Source organism: Sciurus vulgaris (genome assembly GCF_902686455.1).
Source record: "Sciurus vulgaris genome assembly, chromosome: 7".
Lineage (NCBI taxonomy): Eukaryota > Metazoa > Chordata > Mammalia > Rodentia > Sciuridae > Sciurus > Sciurus vulgaris.
The window spans coordinates 47,055,001-47,074,114 of record NC_136467.1 but is presented as its reverse complement, the minus strand read 5'-3'; the positions used below and the strand labels follow the sequence as shown (position 1 = coordinate 47,074,114).

Sequence of the window (19,114 nt, the reverse complement as noted above, 5' to 3'; positions counted from 1 at the left end):
GCAGTAGAATGCATGTATACATTTTGATAGGTATGATGGTATTTTAAAGTTCCTAATTTGGTGCTTTAACTTTAGGAGAGGGGAATGAATTTCCTTGTTCAGCTATTCATAGCCAATGTTTTGTAGATGGATGGCTCATGTTATAGGTTCTTATTCTTGAATCCAAGATATATATTCAGAGATTTAGTGCTCTTTTGCTTCAGTTATATCCCATGATTGGTGATTGAGCCCTTTGATGGACACGTTTTGCCAGTAAGGGCTTGTTTGGCAAATGGGGTACATTGAGGACACACTGGCACCAAAGCAATGCTGGTGGAGTGATGCCAACCTCACCTCCTGCTCCTCTTCTAGTGAGTGGGTCTCAAAGTGTGGTCCTCAGACCAGCAGCACTGGCATTGCAGGAGAGCTTGTCCAAAATGCAACCCCTTGAGCCCCACCTGGACCTGCAGAATCAGGATCTCTAGTGGTATTTTAACACACTCTCCAGATGACTTTAAGATACATTTATCTTCGAGAATGATTACTCTAGATAATGCTCCCATCAGAAAATTGACTAAAACTGCAAGCAGAGAAATTTTCTGAATCTGGGCATTTGCTCAGCATCTGAGCAAGAAGGAACAAAGGCTCTGGGTGGACTGTTGGAGGAGAATAGAGGTTTGCATTCTACCACAGTTACCAGAAAGCTCTCACTTGCTGGCCTTGCCTGGCAAGACCACACACAGGCTGCCTCTGTATTGCTCAAAGTTATTTTTGAAATTCAATTGGTTTTTTTATTATTTGTATAAATATAACAAGTCAAGAGAGGGGAGAAAATAGAACATATTATCATCTTGCTTATCAGATCTACTTTCTTTGCATTTGCAGGGCTATCATGGAGCACAAGGAGCTGTTAAAGGTGCCCTGGGATTGGCAAATAGGTAAGGAGTTTGCACACCTCAGATACTTTTTTTAGTAATCTTGAGAAGTACATTTTTTAAGAGTGATGCGGTTGGGTGCAGTACATGAACAAGGGAGGGATTCAGAATGGCAGGGGGGAAAAAAGGTGATGAAATCCCTTTTCATTTTAGGGATTCCTGCACACTGTAAGAGACTAGCCTGTGTAATTCATCATGTTTCCTACTTGAGCTTCTGCTCATTATCACTGTCAAGGTGGATAGACACGGAAGTGTGTTATTAGGTTAAAGACCAACCGGAAAAGAAAATGCCCCAAGGCAGTGGTAGCACAGAAATGACAGCAATTTGCTCTAGCCAGGAAGCACAAAACTGATGTGATCATTAAAAAGTGGCACTTTAGTAAAAGGAAAAAACTGAACTTAACAAAAAGGCATAAAAGGAAACAATGTAATGGGCATTCTGAGCCCATAAAAACCTTTTCAGAAAGGAGCAGTTTGCACATAAGAATTCGTTAATTGGGACCCATATGGACCTAGAAAATACCAGACATGCTTTGAGCTGTTTAATCGTCATCCAGGGCATCTCAGATTCCACCTTTTTCTAAAATCACTTTCCTCTAAAATATTGAGGAAAGGATTTCAGATCCTAGGTGATGCTCTAATGATTGATCACACAGCAAGCCCTGGAAAGGACTGCCATTGAATGCCCTCAGCAGGTATCCTCAGCGACTGTACGGAGGCACACAGGTCCCAGCAGTGAACCTAGAGTTTGGCTTAGCCAGGAGGTGCTGGAGAAATGTATGCAGAATGTATGCAAATGGAAGGTAAAAAATACAGTTTCCCCACACTGAAGCTTGCTGTTTGGGTCGTCTCCAGTCATACAGATTTGATACATCTGACAGCTTCCTTTGACAAGGAAGAAGAACAATGACATAAAGTCCTCTGCATCACTTTGCCTACCCCCAGCCCCTATGCTCCAGGACAACCTTGCTGAGGATATCATTTCCTCTGAAGGCACTTGTGAGCCACAGAAGTACACATGACATCCCTGAGGGGTTATCTCTAGTGATTTCAAGGGCTGCCCAGCCCGTATACCATCAAAGGTCTGCCATTTATTTTTCCTCAAATGTATGTATAAGATATTATAATTAAATGAAAATCAATAGGCGTTGGGGCAGGGGGGGGCGTGCAGAGGAGGGCAGCCAGGAATGGAAAGCTGCTGCCGGTTACAGAAGCATTTGCCTTTGTGACTCTCAAAGACATGACTCTCAAATGTTGGACTTAGTAGCACTTCACATACAGTGGTCTGTGAGTCTAAATTAATTTGATATTGACTATAATAGTAATGATCAAAATGAATTTGTAATCTAATTATGTGGATGTCATGTGCATGTCCACTGAGGCTCTCTTATAATTCTGTGTTAGATAAATGTGTCATCAAAAGATAGTTTTATCCTAAACTCTCAGACTGCCATTAAAATGTCAGTTCTCTGTAGTCCAAGATGATGAAGACAGTATAAAAGGAACACATTACAAAGTCATCCATTTAATTCTTGATTGGAAATGAGGCCCAAATGACCCAGAAGGGGAGTCAAATATTCATCCTCTACTTTCTGAAGGATTTGTAGGGTTGGGTTTGAGATTGTGATGCCAAGGCCACATTTGTCCTTATTAGCCTACTCTGACCAACTACATACTTCCGTTGTTTAGCTCAGTTTTGGGCACATGGCTGTCAGAGAATGTGTGTGTGTGTGTGTGTGTGTGTGTGTGTGTGTGTGTTGTTATTTTTAGTTATACCTCACAGTAGAATGTATTTTGGCAAATTATACATACATAGAGTATATAGCTTATTCTATTTAGGTTCCCACTCTTGTGGTTGTACATATTATGGCGTTACCCTGATCATGTATTCAAATACAAGGCTAGGAAAGTTATGTCCAATTAGTTCTATGAATTATATTTGTTAAGTGAGCAAATGAATGAATACCAGTGAAGATGGATGCTATTCTGCCTTCTCCCATCTCCTAAAACATAGACAGAAGGGAAGTGATGGAGACAATGACTGGGGGAGGGCTTTAGGTTTGACATTGCAGTTTCATTCTGGGGAACTGCAACTCCTGGGCCAAAGAGGCAGGGAGACATCAAGGGCAGTCAGCATTCTCTCACCTTCCTCACACTCCTTGGGAAGTCACCCAAGAGTGGTCCAAGAGCTGTGTCCAGCTCTGATCTCTGTGTCCTGGTGAAGAACTCACATTGTTTGGGATAAGAGAACAGAATCCAAGTCTGTCTTCATTACCCATCATCTGTCAGTGGGTCCATCTCCTTCCTCTTTGCACAGCACTAATCTAACTCTTAAAATCTCTTGGACAGCTCAAATGGTTGTCACTTTATCAAAGAAAAAAAATTTCCTTTCCTTGCGTAAATGGAATGATAAATGTATTATATTTTTTGGACTTGAAGACATTTTTAACAGATTGTAATTTTCCTACAGTGTGGGCCAGTTGAAAGACACAGAATGATTAAAAGCAAGAAGATAATAGTTATCATTGGTTTTATTCCTTGTTTTACTCTACTGAACACAAAGACTGGCTGTGATTATCTAATCAGTAAACTCAAGTAAAATGTACAATTTGATACAGCTAAAGTGTGCGCCTGGGGAGCAGGAATGTTAGAATCACAGCCAGAAGTCTAATAAATAACTTAAATATTCCCTTTGTCCCATTTGCCATATTGTGCTAATGGATATGTGAATGAATACAATCTAAGGTGAAAGTCAAATATCATATGAAAAAAATGTACTGGGGTTCAGTACCTGATGTTGTGGTTGATCCCTATTTTTTTGTTTGTTTTCTGGAGGCCAAATCTCAATTTGACCTTCCCTTGAAGACGGGATAATGGAACCACAAAGCAAGGTGAATGTTAAAGTTAACTAAGGGTACAACTTTCTTTTTAGCAGTGAATTTGAGGTCTACACAGTTGAGGCCACTTGACTGGGCTCTTGGCTTCCTGTTATGGGACTGTAGTTCAGCTCTCCTGTTAACAGTGTGCACATTTGATTGACTTCTAAGCTTACAAACAGAGTGTTCATACACCAAAACACTAGTTCACTTAGCAAAATCCATCAACTCTGACAGTGTATGTATTCCACTGTGTACCCCAATATTTAATTTCTGCCGTTTTAAAAAATAATGTTCTGATTGTTTAAGCTAGTAGCATTCTGAGGTAGCCTAATTAGGAGAGGGAAAGTTTGCTGTATACTAGTTTTTCTACTTTCCTTGGCTTACCAAGTGTGCTTATAAAGTCACACCTCTTCTCTGAGCCCTCCAGGGACACATATCCAGCTCCCTACTAGACAAATCTTCATGGATTATACATAAGTATCTAAAACTTGACATTCAAAATGGAACTTTTATTTCCCCTGAAAACCTGGTCTCCCTTAGTTCTGTCCATCTCAGTAAACACTATCACAGTTCACCCAGTTTCTAAATTTGCTAGAACCCGTGGCATCTTTGATAACTTCCCTTCCTCACTACCACCTTAAGTCCATCTCCAGCATTTGTTTGTTGAGTTTTCACAGATCGAGACCCCTCCCTTCTTCTTCCTTGCCATTGTGAGCAAGTCCAGGCAAGCCACTAACTTCCCTTGCCTGGACTAGAATACTAAACTTCCCACTGGTCTCCTCCCATCCTCCCAAGCTTTCTTCTTTCTCATTCCCTCTGTACAGAATAGATGAGGTAATCTAAAAAGGAAGATCATATTACTTTAGAAGCCTGCTACAAACTGCTTGGTAGCTTCCTAGAATAAGACATAAATTTCTTCTTAAGACATAAGGATTGGTATAATACATCCCCTTCCTAATTTTCCTACCTCATTTCTTGTGATTCTCATTTCAGTCATTCTGGACCCTGGCAGCTCCTCAAAAACTCATACCCTTCTCAGTCCCTTCTCAGGTTCTTTCATGTGAAGATCTCCCTGCCTAAACTATTCTTCCCCTGCTTTCCACAATCTGCTTTCAGTCTATTAGCATTCAAGGTAAATGCAGGGCTGGGGAGATAGCTCAGTTGGTAGAGTGCCTGCCTCGCAAGCACAAGGCCCTGAGTTCGATCCCCGGTACCGGCAAAAAAAAAAAAAAAAAAAACTCTAAGATTTCATCTTGCTGGGGAGATAGCTCAGTTGGTAGAGTGCCTGCCTCGCAAGCACAAGGCCCTGAGTTTGATTCCCCGGTACCGGCAAAAAAAAACCTCTAAGATTTCATCTTGCTGGGGAGATAGCTCAGTTGGTAGAGTGCTTGCCTTGCATGCACAAGGCCCTGGGTTCGATCCCCAGCACTGCAAAAAAAAAACAAAACAAAAAAGGTAAATGCCACCTCCACAAAGCAGCCTTATCTAACCACCTTTCCTAACCACCACATCCTCCTGCAGAGCCCAAATAGCAACTCTAAGCTTCGGGTCCATCTTGCATTTCGTCGTACTTCTAGCCCATTGCAGAGTGCCTAGGGTATAGAAAGTACTCAGTGAATAATGCTTGAGTAAATGAGTGAATATAAAACATCAGAACCCTCAAGTCAGAATACACACAGGGTGCGCTAGGTAATATGATGAAAGAGTAGAATTCTCAACTTTTTAGCCCAGACATGGTATGATGCAAATCAATGGTGCCCTTTAAAAATTAAAAATAAGAGAGACCTGGTTTGTGTGGACTATATTCTATCCAAACTTGATTACTTTTAGTGACTTAAAGATGAATTTGTTCATAGTCTGTTAATCACAGAGTTCTTCAAGGAATACTGAATTAATTTTATGTCTTTTCATGTATTAGTCATAGGTTATGTAGTATTTATTGCATTTTTAGTAACTTGGTTGAAAAGAAAATGAATTATAAGTAGTATGAAACCCAAGTGTAGAGAAATTGGCTAGTTTTAGGGAATTAAAACTTCTGACGGAGAATCAAAAACCTTCTGATATTACTGTGACAGAATATACATACAAGATCTACCTTACTGAAGTAGAGAAGAGGCATTTCCATCTTCCTCTTGGAGTGAAGGGCACGTCCTCCACACTAGAGGGGGCTATTGTACTGAGTTTGCTTACTTCATGCTCAAATCTGATATCACTTTTGCTAAACTTAGGACCTGAAACATATAGGATAAAGGTTTTTACCCTTAAGTATTTTTCAGAGGGGCAAGCAAAATTAACATGGAAGAAGTAATTGATGAGCCATAGGCAGTGTGCAGGATTCCCCTTCGTCCTCCCAGTGGGGATGCTGAAGATGCCCAGGAGGAGGCACTGACACTACCTCTCTGTTCCCCGCCAGGACTGCTCTATGTTGGCTTCAGTGCCTGCATGTTTGGTCTCTACAGCTTTATGCCAGTTGTCATAAAGAAAACCAGCGCCACCTCAGTCAACCTCTCTCTGCTCACAGCGGATTTGTACAGCCTGTTCTGTGGATTGTTTCTCTTCCACTACAAGGTAAGTTGAGTCAGTGTTCCTTTGTGAAGATGACACTCTGTAGACACAGGTCAGAGTACTGAGACGTGGCACACGTTGATTTTGTGTGGAGAATAGGAATGCAATTTTATATGCGATCTCCTATGATTTGAGTTTTCACATTTCCACTCTAAGACAGAGATCAAGTTTTGTCCCAAGACTATTAACTACAATTGATGGTAAAAGATAAGCAACAGCCAGAGAAGGAAGAGCCTTTGAATAATGGGGAACAGTGTTTCCTATACCATTCAGCCCAGAAGCTACACTTATTTCTGACCTGAAGCAAGAAAGATTTGTCCAATTCCCAACTACAAGCACAAAATGAATTCTGCCAAAGGCATTGGCAGATTATGTTCTCTTTGAAGAAAAAACACAATTCTTGCAGTTTCTACTTTGCAGATATTTTTATAGCAAAAATGAATGGAAAATGCTAATGCACTAGAAATAGTTTCTTTTCTGAAAGATTGGGGTTTGAGTAAAGGAATGCAAAGAGATATTGTGAGGCATTTGCAGTTAACATATCAGCCCCGAAGAAAGGAAGAAACTATCCTGTCAAAACATGGTTCCCTCTTAGAATGTAAGACTCTACACACATCTTCACCCAAGGCAGGCATGACTAGTTGATAATGACACACCAAGTTCAAGTGCTGTTCTTTACAACAGCACTTGTTCCATCCATTAACAATGGCTTAGAATTGGTATGTGAGAAGAAACCCACTTGCCATCCCTTTACTAGTCCTATGAAAATACACAGTTAAATAGGCCAAGTATGGAATGTCCAAGCACATAAGACCAAAGTAGAACAGGCAAAAGGAAGAGAGACCATACCTGGTCATTGGTAGCCATGTGCTTCATCAGCAATATTATAGTTAATATCACCAGCACACAAACATGGCCAGCTGATGGAGCACCTTGGTGGGCAGAGCACCTTCAATCAGGTGAAGATGAGTTTGGGATCTCTTAGAATAATGATGGGCTGAAAAGAGTAATACTGAGATGACAAGAGGCAAAGCAACTAAAGTGAATAATCAGAATTGTCATCAAGAGGAACAAATGTCCTAGCCCAGAAACCAACTGAAAATGGCACAGATAAGACTAGTGCCTGGAAGGATAAGAAAACAGATCTGGAAGACAACGGAGTGAGAAAGTGGCCATGTAGTGGGCTGGAATAAGTGTTTGAGTTCCTACTTTTTCCCAATTTTAATGGGACATCTTTGACAAAACTGTGTGTGTATGTGTGCGTATATGTATGTATGTGTATATGTATGTATCTATACATATACACACACATATATGCATACATACATATGTATACATACATACACAGTATGTAAAGTGTACATGTTTTGATATACATGATAGACATGTGCATTGTAAAATGTTTGACACAATCAAGCTAATTAACATATCCATCACCACAGTTTTGTTTTTTTCTCTGTGTGTGGTGAGAATATTTAAGATCTACTTTCTTAACAAATTGCAGGTGTACAATACATTATCATTAACTACAATCATATTGGACATTAGATCTACAGAACTTATTCATCTCATAACTGAAAGTTTGTATCCTTTAACCAACATCTTCCCATTTACCCTGAGTTTCTGTTTTATATGGAGCCTTTGGCCCAGTACAGAGGCAAAAAATGACAGCTAAGAGAAACAACCTAGGCCTGGAAAATATTTATTGTTTATAATTTGTCTAAATAGCTTAATTTCTATGTTCCAAGCTCACCCAAGTATTCATAAGGGTAAAAAGAAGGCCATGATATGTTCCTCTCATGCTGCTGCTGACCACAGTGCTGAGAGAACCAGTTTGCTTCAAAATCCTATTTTCCGGAGCCCTAGGGACCACCAACTGAAGCAACTGGCCATGGTCTTACTACAGCAAAACGACAAAACAACCATTTTTTTTTCCCTCTTCTCTGCAGTTAAGCATCCACATCTAGACCATTCCTCAATGTGAGTTCAGTTCTGAGCAATTAACCCTATATTTAACTTTATAAATTCCCTGACTAGAAGAACTCCTTTAATCTCCCTTTAGGAAATATGACTAAAATCCATTGTTCTAATTGAGGACTATGGTCACTTCTGGGCAGACCAGACCCAGTCCAGTTTTCAGCATCCCTTAGAGTAGTATTCTTAAAACTCTGGTTTCACCCCAGGAACCTGTTTAAAAATGCAGATTTATGGGCCACACCCCATAGCCACAGAATTAGTATCTGGGGACATGTCTGGAAATGTTTGCCTTAACAGGCTCTCCTGTGAGTCTAGTGCTTTCTGAATGTGAAAGTCATTATTCTGAAGATAATGGGGAGCACTTGAGTGGTGCCCATTCCTACTTGTATCTGGCACTTCTTATACTTCCACTAACTTTAGCTTAGACCTGGGGTTCCTCACATTTGCAAATATCAGGAACTGAGAAGGCTGATGTATCAGGTAAATTCTAATTCTCCACAACCATCCTCTCCTTCCATTGTTTGTATATTTCCTTTGTATGTTATCACCCGTATGCTTTGCTTTGCTGATGAGGAAACCATGTAACCCACATATAAACTATATGTTGTCACTAGTTGAAACATATTTCCTTAAGGTAGAGCTTATTCCAACACAGTAGGTGGTTTTTATTCTAGTTAAGATTGATTCCTAGTCTTAAAAAAATATTAAACTGACAAAGATGTTATGGTCTGAATGTGAGGTGACCCAAAAGAACATGTTAGGCAAGGCAGACGTGTTTAGATGTGAATGATTAGTTTATGGAAGTGGTAATTCACAATCAGTGGATTATTCCATTTGATGAATTCATGATTTGAATGGATTACTAGGTGGTAACTGTAAGCAGGTGGGGTGTGGCTGGAGGAAGTAGGTGACTGAGGGCATGACCTTAGAGAAGTATATTTTTCCCTGGTTCCTTGCTCTCTCTGCTTTTTGGCTGCCATGAGATTAGCAGCTTTCTTTTGGCACATCCTTCCTCAGCACAGTCTACCTCATCATGATCCCAGAGCAGTGGAGTTGGCCAACAACAGACTGAACCTCTAAGGCTGTGAGCCCAAAATAAAATTTTCTCTTCTAAGTTATTTTTTGTCAGGTGCTTTAGTCACAGCAATGAAAGCTGACTAACACAAGGTAATTATAGATTCACATACAATTTTAAGAAATAATACAGAGAAATTCCCAAACCGTTTACCCGTTTTTCTCCATTGGTAACGTCTTGTAAAACTATAGTATAATATTAGGATATTAACATTGATGGAGTCAACATTCAGCAATTCCCATCACCACAGGGATTGCTCATGTTGCCTTTTTATAATCTCACCTATGTCCTTTTCACCCACCCCATCCCATTGAAACCACTTATTTGTTCTCAATTTGTATAAATTTGTCATTTCAAGAATGTGATGTAAATTGCAGTTATACGTTTGTTGACTTCTGGGATTGACTTTTTTCACTCAGCATAATTCAGTTGTTGATCATTTTTATTGATGAACATACGTACTCCACGGTATGGATATACCACAGTGTATTAAACCGCCCACCTGGTAAAAGCCATCTGAATTGTCCCCATTTAGGGTTGTTAAAAATAAAGCTTCTAGGAACATTCATGTACAGATTTTTGTGTAAACCTAAGTTTTTGTTTCTCTGGGATAAATTCCCAAGAGTATAATTGCAGGGTTGTATGGTTATGGTATGTTTAATTTTAGAAGAAACTGCCAAACTATTTTACAGAGTGATTTATTAACTATTATTGCAAGTAAATAAATACATACTAATTAATGAGAAAGAATATACAAATAAGTGCTCTTATATATTGGTACCATTTTATAATGCATGCATATATTTACAGTGCACATATATTTTGCAGTTAATAAATTTTAAAAATTTTTTTTATTTGTAGATGTACACAATTCTTTACTTTTTTTTTTTTTTTTTTTGTGATGCTGAGGATTGAACCCAGTGCCTCACATGTGCAAGGCAACCACTCTAGCCCTGAGCTACAATCTCAGCTCCATAGATATTTTAATAGAAATTAAATTTCACTGCACATGGTGTTGTCCCATGCTTTAATTAAATTTAAAATGTATATGTTTCCATACTATTTAATGTGGTTCTATATTAGTAGCTCTCACATCTGGCCATATGTTACTATCACCAAGAAAGAATATAAAACACAGCTGTGCCTAGATCCTATTATAAAAAGTCTAACCCTGATTATTAGGAGAGGAACATTTTAAAAGCTCTTCCGGTGACTCATCACATATCTTATACACAGAGTTGAGAATCACTAATCTATAAGAATATTTTTAATGGCCATATACTATTTCAGGTACTGCTTATGCTTTGTTTAATAAAGGGTTTCTCAACCATGGCACTATTGCCATTTTAGATCAGGTGATTCCTTATTATAGGGACCTGTCTTTCACATTATAGAATGTTTAGCTGTACCCCTGGGTTCAATGTGTTAGATGTTGGTAATAGCCCCCCAGTAATGACAATCAAAAATGTCTCTACACAGTGTAAAATATTGAGATTTACTGTTTAAAACAGCTAATTATGGAATTCAGATGCTCTTTTTGGCTAGTGGCTAATATCATTTGGGGAATTAGCTTATAGTAAATTTTACTCCCATCCAATGTTTCCATGTTTTTTATTTAAATAAATTTATATAATTATTTTTATGATTTCTAATTTGAAGCAAAAATGTTTTAAATAATTTGAGAATCCTATTTAAAATAATTTGAAAATTCTTTGCATACTGCATAGAGGCAGTATATGCAAATTCCTGTTGATATAACAACCAATGTCAGGATAGAGACAAATGCTTTATTCTCCTTCACTATCATTGATACCACATGGCTTACTACCTTGTGTTGTTTTCTAATTGTTTTATGAATAACAGTACTTAATATAAGCAAAGAAATGCTAAATATTAATTTAATTTATACTTAATATAATCAAAGAAATAGCTAAAAACTCATTCAATCTACATCTGATTTTTTTTTTTTAAACTTACTTTTTGTCTTAAGGAGTTTATAAAGGACTCCTCAGGGCAATTATTGAATCTGCAATTAAATAGACATTGTAAAATCCAGGGTTTCCTCTCAGAGTTCTGTTTGCCTGCCTCTGGGGCTGCCCTTGCGCTCCACAGACAGAGGGCCAGAGCTGGGAGAAGGGCATGTCCCCAGGTTTCCCACCATGTCCAGAGAGTCTTATTTAGAACATGAATTTTTAAATAAACTTTATGGAAGTTATTTTTATCATTATGAAAAATTTATGGTTTGATTTATGGTCAAAGCAAAAATTTCACAAAATACAAAAATGGCTATAGTGATGGATTTTGTATGTATTTTTGTTTGGAGAAGATATTGAGAGAAGAACCTGGTTATATTTTTGTATGTCTTCTTTGGAAAAACCATCTAAATTTCTTGACCATTTTTAAATAACATTACTTGTATTTTTATTAGTGACTTGTAATAGTTCTTTACATGTTCTGAATAATAAATCTCTAGATCTTATCAGATAGGTGGTTTGTAAACATTTCTCCCATTCTGTTTTTGTTGTTGTTGTTGTTGTTTGTTTGTTTCATTTCTTGCTAACATTCTTCAAAGCACAGAAGTTTTTAATTTTGGTGCAATCCAGTTTATATTTGGGATTATAAATTTATAAACATAGAAGAAATCAGGTAAATCCCACCATTGCCTTAGGCTTCCAAATCTTTCTGGTTACTTCCTACAGCTTCTCCTCCTCAAGGCTTCTAGTAATAACCACCATTTGCTTTGTGTTGTCTGAGGAATGGTTGAAAGTCACAGCCTAAGGAAGAGAAGATTTAATTTAGATGAGGCATCCTTAACTATACAAACAAAGGGTTCAAGCCAGTAATCTTCATCCGTGACTACAGAGTTTTAAAAATACAGATGCTTGGGTCCCAATCTCCCTGATTGGTATAGCCCAAGTATCTGCTGCTTAAAGGCTCTCCGTGTGATGTCAGTGTGCAGCCAGGGGTAAGTCCTGGTTCAGACCTGCAGTATGTGGCTGCAGTATGTAGCTGCAAGCAAGTGGAACTTGAACCTAAGGGTGAAGGTTGAAGATTATTGCTAAATATAAAGAAACACTGTTACTAAGTATTCATCGAAAAGTAGAATAACCTGTCCCTGGAAGCAGGAGTTCCCATTACTAGAGGAGACAAGACATGAATATTAACAGAGAATGTGGAAGGTCCTCATGCTTCAGTGATGGGGATTAGACCAGTGACCTCTGAGATCTCATTTGGTTTTACTATAGCCTGCAGTTATAGTTTATTCTTTCACTTAATCATGATGTCTTTAAACCACCTTATGGTCTGGTTATAAATATCTGCAAGTTGAGAAGGGAGGGCTATTTTCTCACAGATGTTGCTTACCCAGGCAGAACTAAATGACTAAATGAAGCTCTCTTGCCCAACATTGATTATTTGCTTTTTCTCACTTTATACTCTTGGAAAAAATCCATTCCTTCCCCCTCCCATCTCTGCCTATGTGCTGACTAGACAGTAAAGCCCCTGTTCTGGGGAGCAAATAACCTAATTCTACATTAGACAATCTGGATGGCATAGTGCGCTTGTATTCTGTAATTTTATGACTTTTGAAATATGGTACATATTTCTGTTCTTTATTACCTGACAAGATTATTGAATCCAGGACAGTAAATCTATAGTGATCCATGAAGAGTACAAGAAATGAACTATACTGGACCTCAGAGACCCCCTAATGCCAAACTCAGGAAGCGATGATATGGAAGCTTTTCAGTTTGATGATATCATGACTTTTTAAGGTCAGATCTTGATCTGTTATAAACTATATAAATTGTGCAAACAAGCCAATTTTGAAATTGAAAGCATATTAGTTTCCTATTGCTGCTATAACAAGTTACCATGAATTTAGTAAATAGTGATATATTTACCAGCTCATAGATGGAAGTTGGAAGTCTCGTCCAACTAAAATCAGAGTTTGGCAGAGTTTGTTGCTTCAGGAGGTTTCAGGGAACATTCCATTTGGGTGCTCTTTCTAACTTCTAAAGCCCACCTACATTCCTTGGCTTGTGACCCCTTGCTTCATCTTCAAAGCCAGTGGTATGGCATCTCCAAATCTATCTCCACCATTCCTGCTTCCCTCTTAATGGCCTTGTGATTACATTAGCCCCATCTGTATAATCCAGTACTATAGGGGAACAGTTAACAATTACACCAGACAACAAGGGTGCACTGGCTTCAGACCAGGTCAATAGGGACATTAGGTACAGCTGTTCAGAAGCCACATCTGGGCAATGAAAGCACATTCTCCACCTGCAGACTCCCTGTGCTATTTGCTGAATTTCCCAACATATTTTTCAAGGAGTTCTGGTATCCTGCTAATATGTGATTATAATAAAGAAATCACTAAGTCATGTAGGGAGAGAACAAATTGAGTGGGCTTGGTGTGTATTGTGTGAAGTATGAACTAAACAATATGATGTAGCAAAGAGAGCATGGACTTCTAACTCAGAGGAGCCTAGGTTTAAATTATAGTTTATATTTACTCTTTTTGTTCTTTGAACCAGTTATTTATCTGCTCCAGGCTTTAAGGAAATGAGATTGGCCTTATGGAGATTTTCAAAGGATTAAATTAGAAAATGTATGAATAGTGACTACCAGGGCTGCATTTCTCTCATAAAACATATGACTCGGGATTAGTAATCCCTATCTCCTTCCATTTTTGGACTATTAATTTAAAGAACCAATAAAATACAAATTAATAGATGAGCAAGAGGAAATCAGTAGAGTAGAGGAAGGAGAATGTGAGAGGGGAGGGAGGACAGGAGGGAAAAGGGTGGATCATGAACTGAAAACACTTTCCATACATACAAGTTTGTCAGGATGAACCCAACTACTATGTATAACTATAAATCTCTAATATAAAAGGAAAATAGTAAAAAAAAAAAGTAAAAATAAATAAGAAAAATTATTTTATAACAAAATGTTGCTCTTGATTTTGTGTGAGTTTCTACTTATTCCCTATTTGAAAAGCAAAACTGGCATCTCATGTATAAAAAATGTAGATAATATTATATCAATCATTTTCAACTGAATTCTTTGATTTCATTCTTTCATAAAATAAAATTTTTAGGTGAACCAGAAATACAAAACATTAAAAGGTTCTTTAAACCAAACTTCAATAAATTATTTCATGATATACCATCATGTGCTAAGCATTCTTCAACAAAATAGCAGCCAATATTGAGTGTGCAGAATATTCCTTTTTGCCTGACATTTAAATGATAAGCTAGCTTACTTCAACCATTAGCCATTGCCTTTTCAAGGCTTAATATTGCCACAGAATTGCTGTAGTAGTTAAAGTTGAAAGTAATTTCATAAGAAGATATTTTTGTACTTTGCTAAAATAAACTAGAAATTGATATAAAAAGTGAACATTGTAAGTTCTCTCCAGTCCCCTTCAAACACTCTACTTAGGCCATTAGTTATAGGCCTGAAACCACAGGTGACCCTGTTTGAAGAGTAATAGGAAGGTAAGGGCTTCATAAAACTCCAATTCTTGCATTGGGAAAATGTTTTTACCATCCAAATATTCATGAGTACAAAAGGGGAGAGCTTTTTACGATTTGTTCAAGAAGCTACTTCAACTATTCTGGGTAATATGATTACTGGAGAATTTCATTTGAATATTAAAAAACATTCTGCATATTCTATTTTCAACCTTATACTAGGTGATCTTTAAAATAATTGCTGTGAGTTATAAAATGATTTTTGAATAATTGCTATGAGTTAAAATAATTAGAAAGGTTTCTTAATATTGACTGCCTATGCTAATAATCCAGGTTATATACTCTGAAGACAGGTGTAGAGCTCTGTGATCCACCCTAACCCCTCAAAATCTGCCACTATAATTACATTTCACATGTGCCAGTTTCTCTTACTGTTTGGTTGTTTTTGCTAGAGATTTGGCAAATAAAGTTTAATAACTCCAGACACTATTATTTATTATGCATTCAATTTAAAACATCATCCAGCACTTATTTATTCTATGCCTGTTATGTCCCAGCCACTGTTTTGGTGCTTACCTCTTTATTTATAAATAAAAATAACAGGAACACTAAAAATCAACAGGCAGATTAATGCAAGAGATGAGATTTCAAACCACTGAAACTTGAATAGACCAGCAATTTCAAGTATCCTTAATATCTGAGTGCCAGTGCCAGAGAGTTTGCAGAGACTGGAAACTTTCATTAAGAATGGAATCTTTCATTAGACATGGATCAGAATCTTGAGCCAAGCAGCCTGTTGATCCTCTGCAGCAGTGAGCAAATTTCACCAATGTAACTGCACTTTAAAAGCCATGGAAGGTAGCCTCAACCTGTGACATCCGATGAGCATTAATGTAGTACTTTATGTTATATTTGTAAAAATATTCTCATAAGTAGTTTGTTGTATTTTTTTTTTGTAAGAATTCATCTTAAAAGGCTAGGAATTTTAAGCTCATAACACCCACATGTAATTGTAAATGGGGGATTTTAAAATTAATACTTAGCCTCTCATGACTGTCTTTTGATACTTTAATGACTGCCAAGTAGAGAATTGTGGAAACTGACATCACTGGGCCCAAAAGCATGGAGCACCAAGTTGATAGAGCAGACAATGTTTGAACTTGACTTTCCCCTACAAGGTAACCAGTGCAGTCTGTTTTGGGCTTTGATGTTGTTGGCTTCTAGCAGTGAGGGAATGCTGCTTTTATGCAGCCATTCAGGCAGGAACCCAGGCTCCTTCCTTGTGACTCTGAGATCCTCTAAAGTAGAGATTAAAAACTATGACCTCTGAGCCAGTCCCACTTTTGTAAATAAAATTCTATTGAAGAGCAACCATGCTCATATATTTACACATTATCCACAGCTGCTTTTGTGCTACAATGGCTACATTGAGTGGTACTACTTTACACATTTCAAGGGGCCACCATGGATGGAAGACTTTTTCTAACTTAAGAGTTTTGATTTACTCCCTTTTATTAAAGTTGATCAATGCTGTCCCTCCCTCATTTCCTGACTTTTTATTATTGTTTTTATATTATCAACTTCAACTTCTGTAAATACAATCCATATGGTTTTTAAGACACATTTTCATACTTTCCGTGCTTTCTTACATTTGCTACTCCACCAGTCTCCTCTTTTCTGAATTTCTTTTTTTTTTCTATTGTTTCTTTTTAAGTCTATGTGACAGTATAATTCTTTTGATATAGTTGCACAACCTTGAAATATATCTTATTCTAATTAGGACCCCATCCTAATGGATGTACATGATGGTGGCCTTCACTGTGGTGTATTCATATAAGTACATAGGAAAATTATTTTGGATTCATTCCACTGTCTTTATTTTTTCCTATCCCCCCTTCCCTTCATTCCCCTGAATTTCTTGTTTTGATTGATCTCTTAGTAGGCTGGATTTCATCACTACTGGTACTATCAGGAAGGGGTGTTGCTTTATATGGCTGTATAGCCTGCACACAGTGATATTTGTCCACTTATACGGGATTTTTTCTCTAAAATGGAGAAGCCAGTGGTAGTTAAGTGCCTTGAAGATGAGGAAACTTTATAATTAGTGCAAATTAGCCACTGGGCTAGAAGTGGGTGTACCAGGAAGCATTCAGAGCATTGCTTCCTTAAAAATATTTCTTTGTATTCAATGGATAACTTTCCTATATTCAAGGTTTGTGTGTTCTTTTCCTCAAAATGTTAGAGATAGTTTTGTTTGTCTTTAAAATTGGGTATGGTACTCAGTCCTTTCTCAAACTTTTTGGTGACTAGATTTTATTATCAAGGAGTTTGGGGAATTTATGCTTTTTCAAAAAAGACCTTGCAGGTGTTTTTTTCCTGAGTGTTTTTTGTCTTTGTTGTTTGTTCTTGTTTGTTTGGGAATGTCTCTGATGTCTTTATACTTACAGGTCAACTTGGTCTATTTCCTGTCTCACTCGGGGGTATGACCTTTTTGTGCCTTGAGCTGCTGCCCAGTTCACCATAGAGCCCCAGATAATGGCAAGTGCCATTGTTCTCCTGCCTCCCCAAAATTCTGAGGAAGAAATGAAAGACTTTGCATTCCTATTTCCTTGGCTTTTCCCCGAGTTTGCCTAAGCAATCCTCTCCAAATTGGAAAGATGTGTGAGAGTCTCACAGTGGACCAACCCTCTTCCCTGTGAGTGCCTTCTGGTAAGGAATGCTGGGCTAACAGCAGTGTGGAATCATGCTGGAATCTTCTGGGCTCTCTCTTGGTTACCATTTGTCAAATACGGTGGCATATAATTTTACCCCTTTTCATGTTTGGTTGCTTCCAAAAATTTTGACTGACTTTGATTTTAAGCACTGAGAAACTATGGTCCTGCTTTGTTATGACATGTTTACTCAGAAATTCTTTTACTGGCACACTCACATGCACACTTACGTATATAGTGTTTAAGCAAACTTGTGTTTTTGTCCATATCTACAAGGACGTTCATCAAAATAAATACAAGTCCATCGACAGACAGAATGACAGTGTTGCCACAAGCTTAAACCTGATTGTGAAATCCTGCTCCTCTCCCTACCATGGAGGCCCTCACTTTGTTTTGTGCCATGGGTCCTTTTAGCAGTCTGATTAAGGCTTAAATAAAATACAAGGGTTTACAAATCAAATATATTGAAGCCACCAAAATATTTCAAAGTGTGATAACATAATAAAATACAAATCACAAGATCTGGAAACAGATATAATAACTGCTGTCATTTTAAATCATTGAGGAGCATAAACACTATTTGGAGATATCTGCAGCATTTATAACATGATATGAACATATTTACCATTATGCTGGTGAAAAGTCTAAAGTATTTCTAATACCATTGTTACATTTATAAATAAAGAAATGTTAAATTCCAGTTAGAAGTCAGTGAATAGGTCCAGGTCTGTCATCCAGATTCTCAGACCCCTTGATTCTATGTAGGGGGCCCTGGTTAAAAATCTCAGACATGATTCAATTATGTGGCCTTGAGTCAAAGTTACTTCCCTTAGTTTCCTTTAGTTTCCTCTTTAGCAAAACAGGATCATAGCCTCCATATCATCAGAAAAATTGTGAGGAGTGAATGAACTAGTGCATGAAAATCATTTACTGCAATATCTGACATGGTGAACATTCTATAAATAATGCTGTTTTTAAGCATAGAATTTTGACTATATTTCATGTTCTTCACACTTCTAAGTATTACATAAATTATATGTTGCTGAACCATTATATGAATTTTTACTATTTTATAATCATAAAGCAATAAAGATATTTTCATTTTGAAAATAAAGCTAGAAATTCTCTCAAATAGAAAGGAAATCTAAATAGGGACTTCTGCCATTGAAAAAGTAGATAAAATTGCAACATTGATGAGAAAGTTATAAAGGCTTCTTATCAATTTTAATTGACAAACGTAAAAATAATTGATTTGTTTCTGTCTTCCCCATTATTTTTAATAACTAAACTCTTTACTTAGATAACCAAGCACCAACCTGTCATCATAAGTCTGGTTTCCATCTTATTTGAGTGTATTTAGGATATGGTTTTATTTAAAAAATAAATACATAGGGCTGGGGATATAGCTCAGTTGGTAGCATGCTTGCCTTGCGAGCGCAAGGCCCTGGGTTCAATCCCCAGCACCGCAAAAAAAATAAATAAATAAATAAATACATTATAAACTATTCTTTGG

At 37.5% G+C, this 19,114-nt stretch overlaps 1 protein-coding gene across 2 annotated transcripts in view; it reads left to right on the top strand.

Moving 5' to 3' along the window:
- SLC35F1 (solute carrier family 35 member F1) overlaps positions 1 to 19,114 on the top strand; it is a 377,466-nt gene that overhangs the window by 345,393 nt on the left and 12,959 nt on the right. For both annotated transcript variants that reach the window (XM_079149022.1, XM_079149023.1), the window contains 2 exons: positions 865 to 917; positions 6,207 to 6,361. In XM_079149022.1, the coding sequence (XP_079005148.1) occupies positions 865 to 917; positions 6,207 to 6,361 (208 nt within the window). The remainder of the gene's footprint in view (positions 1 to 864; positions 918 to 6,206; positions 6,362 to 19,114) is intronic.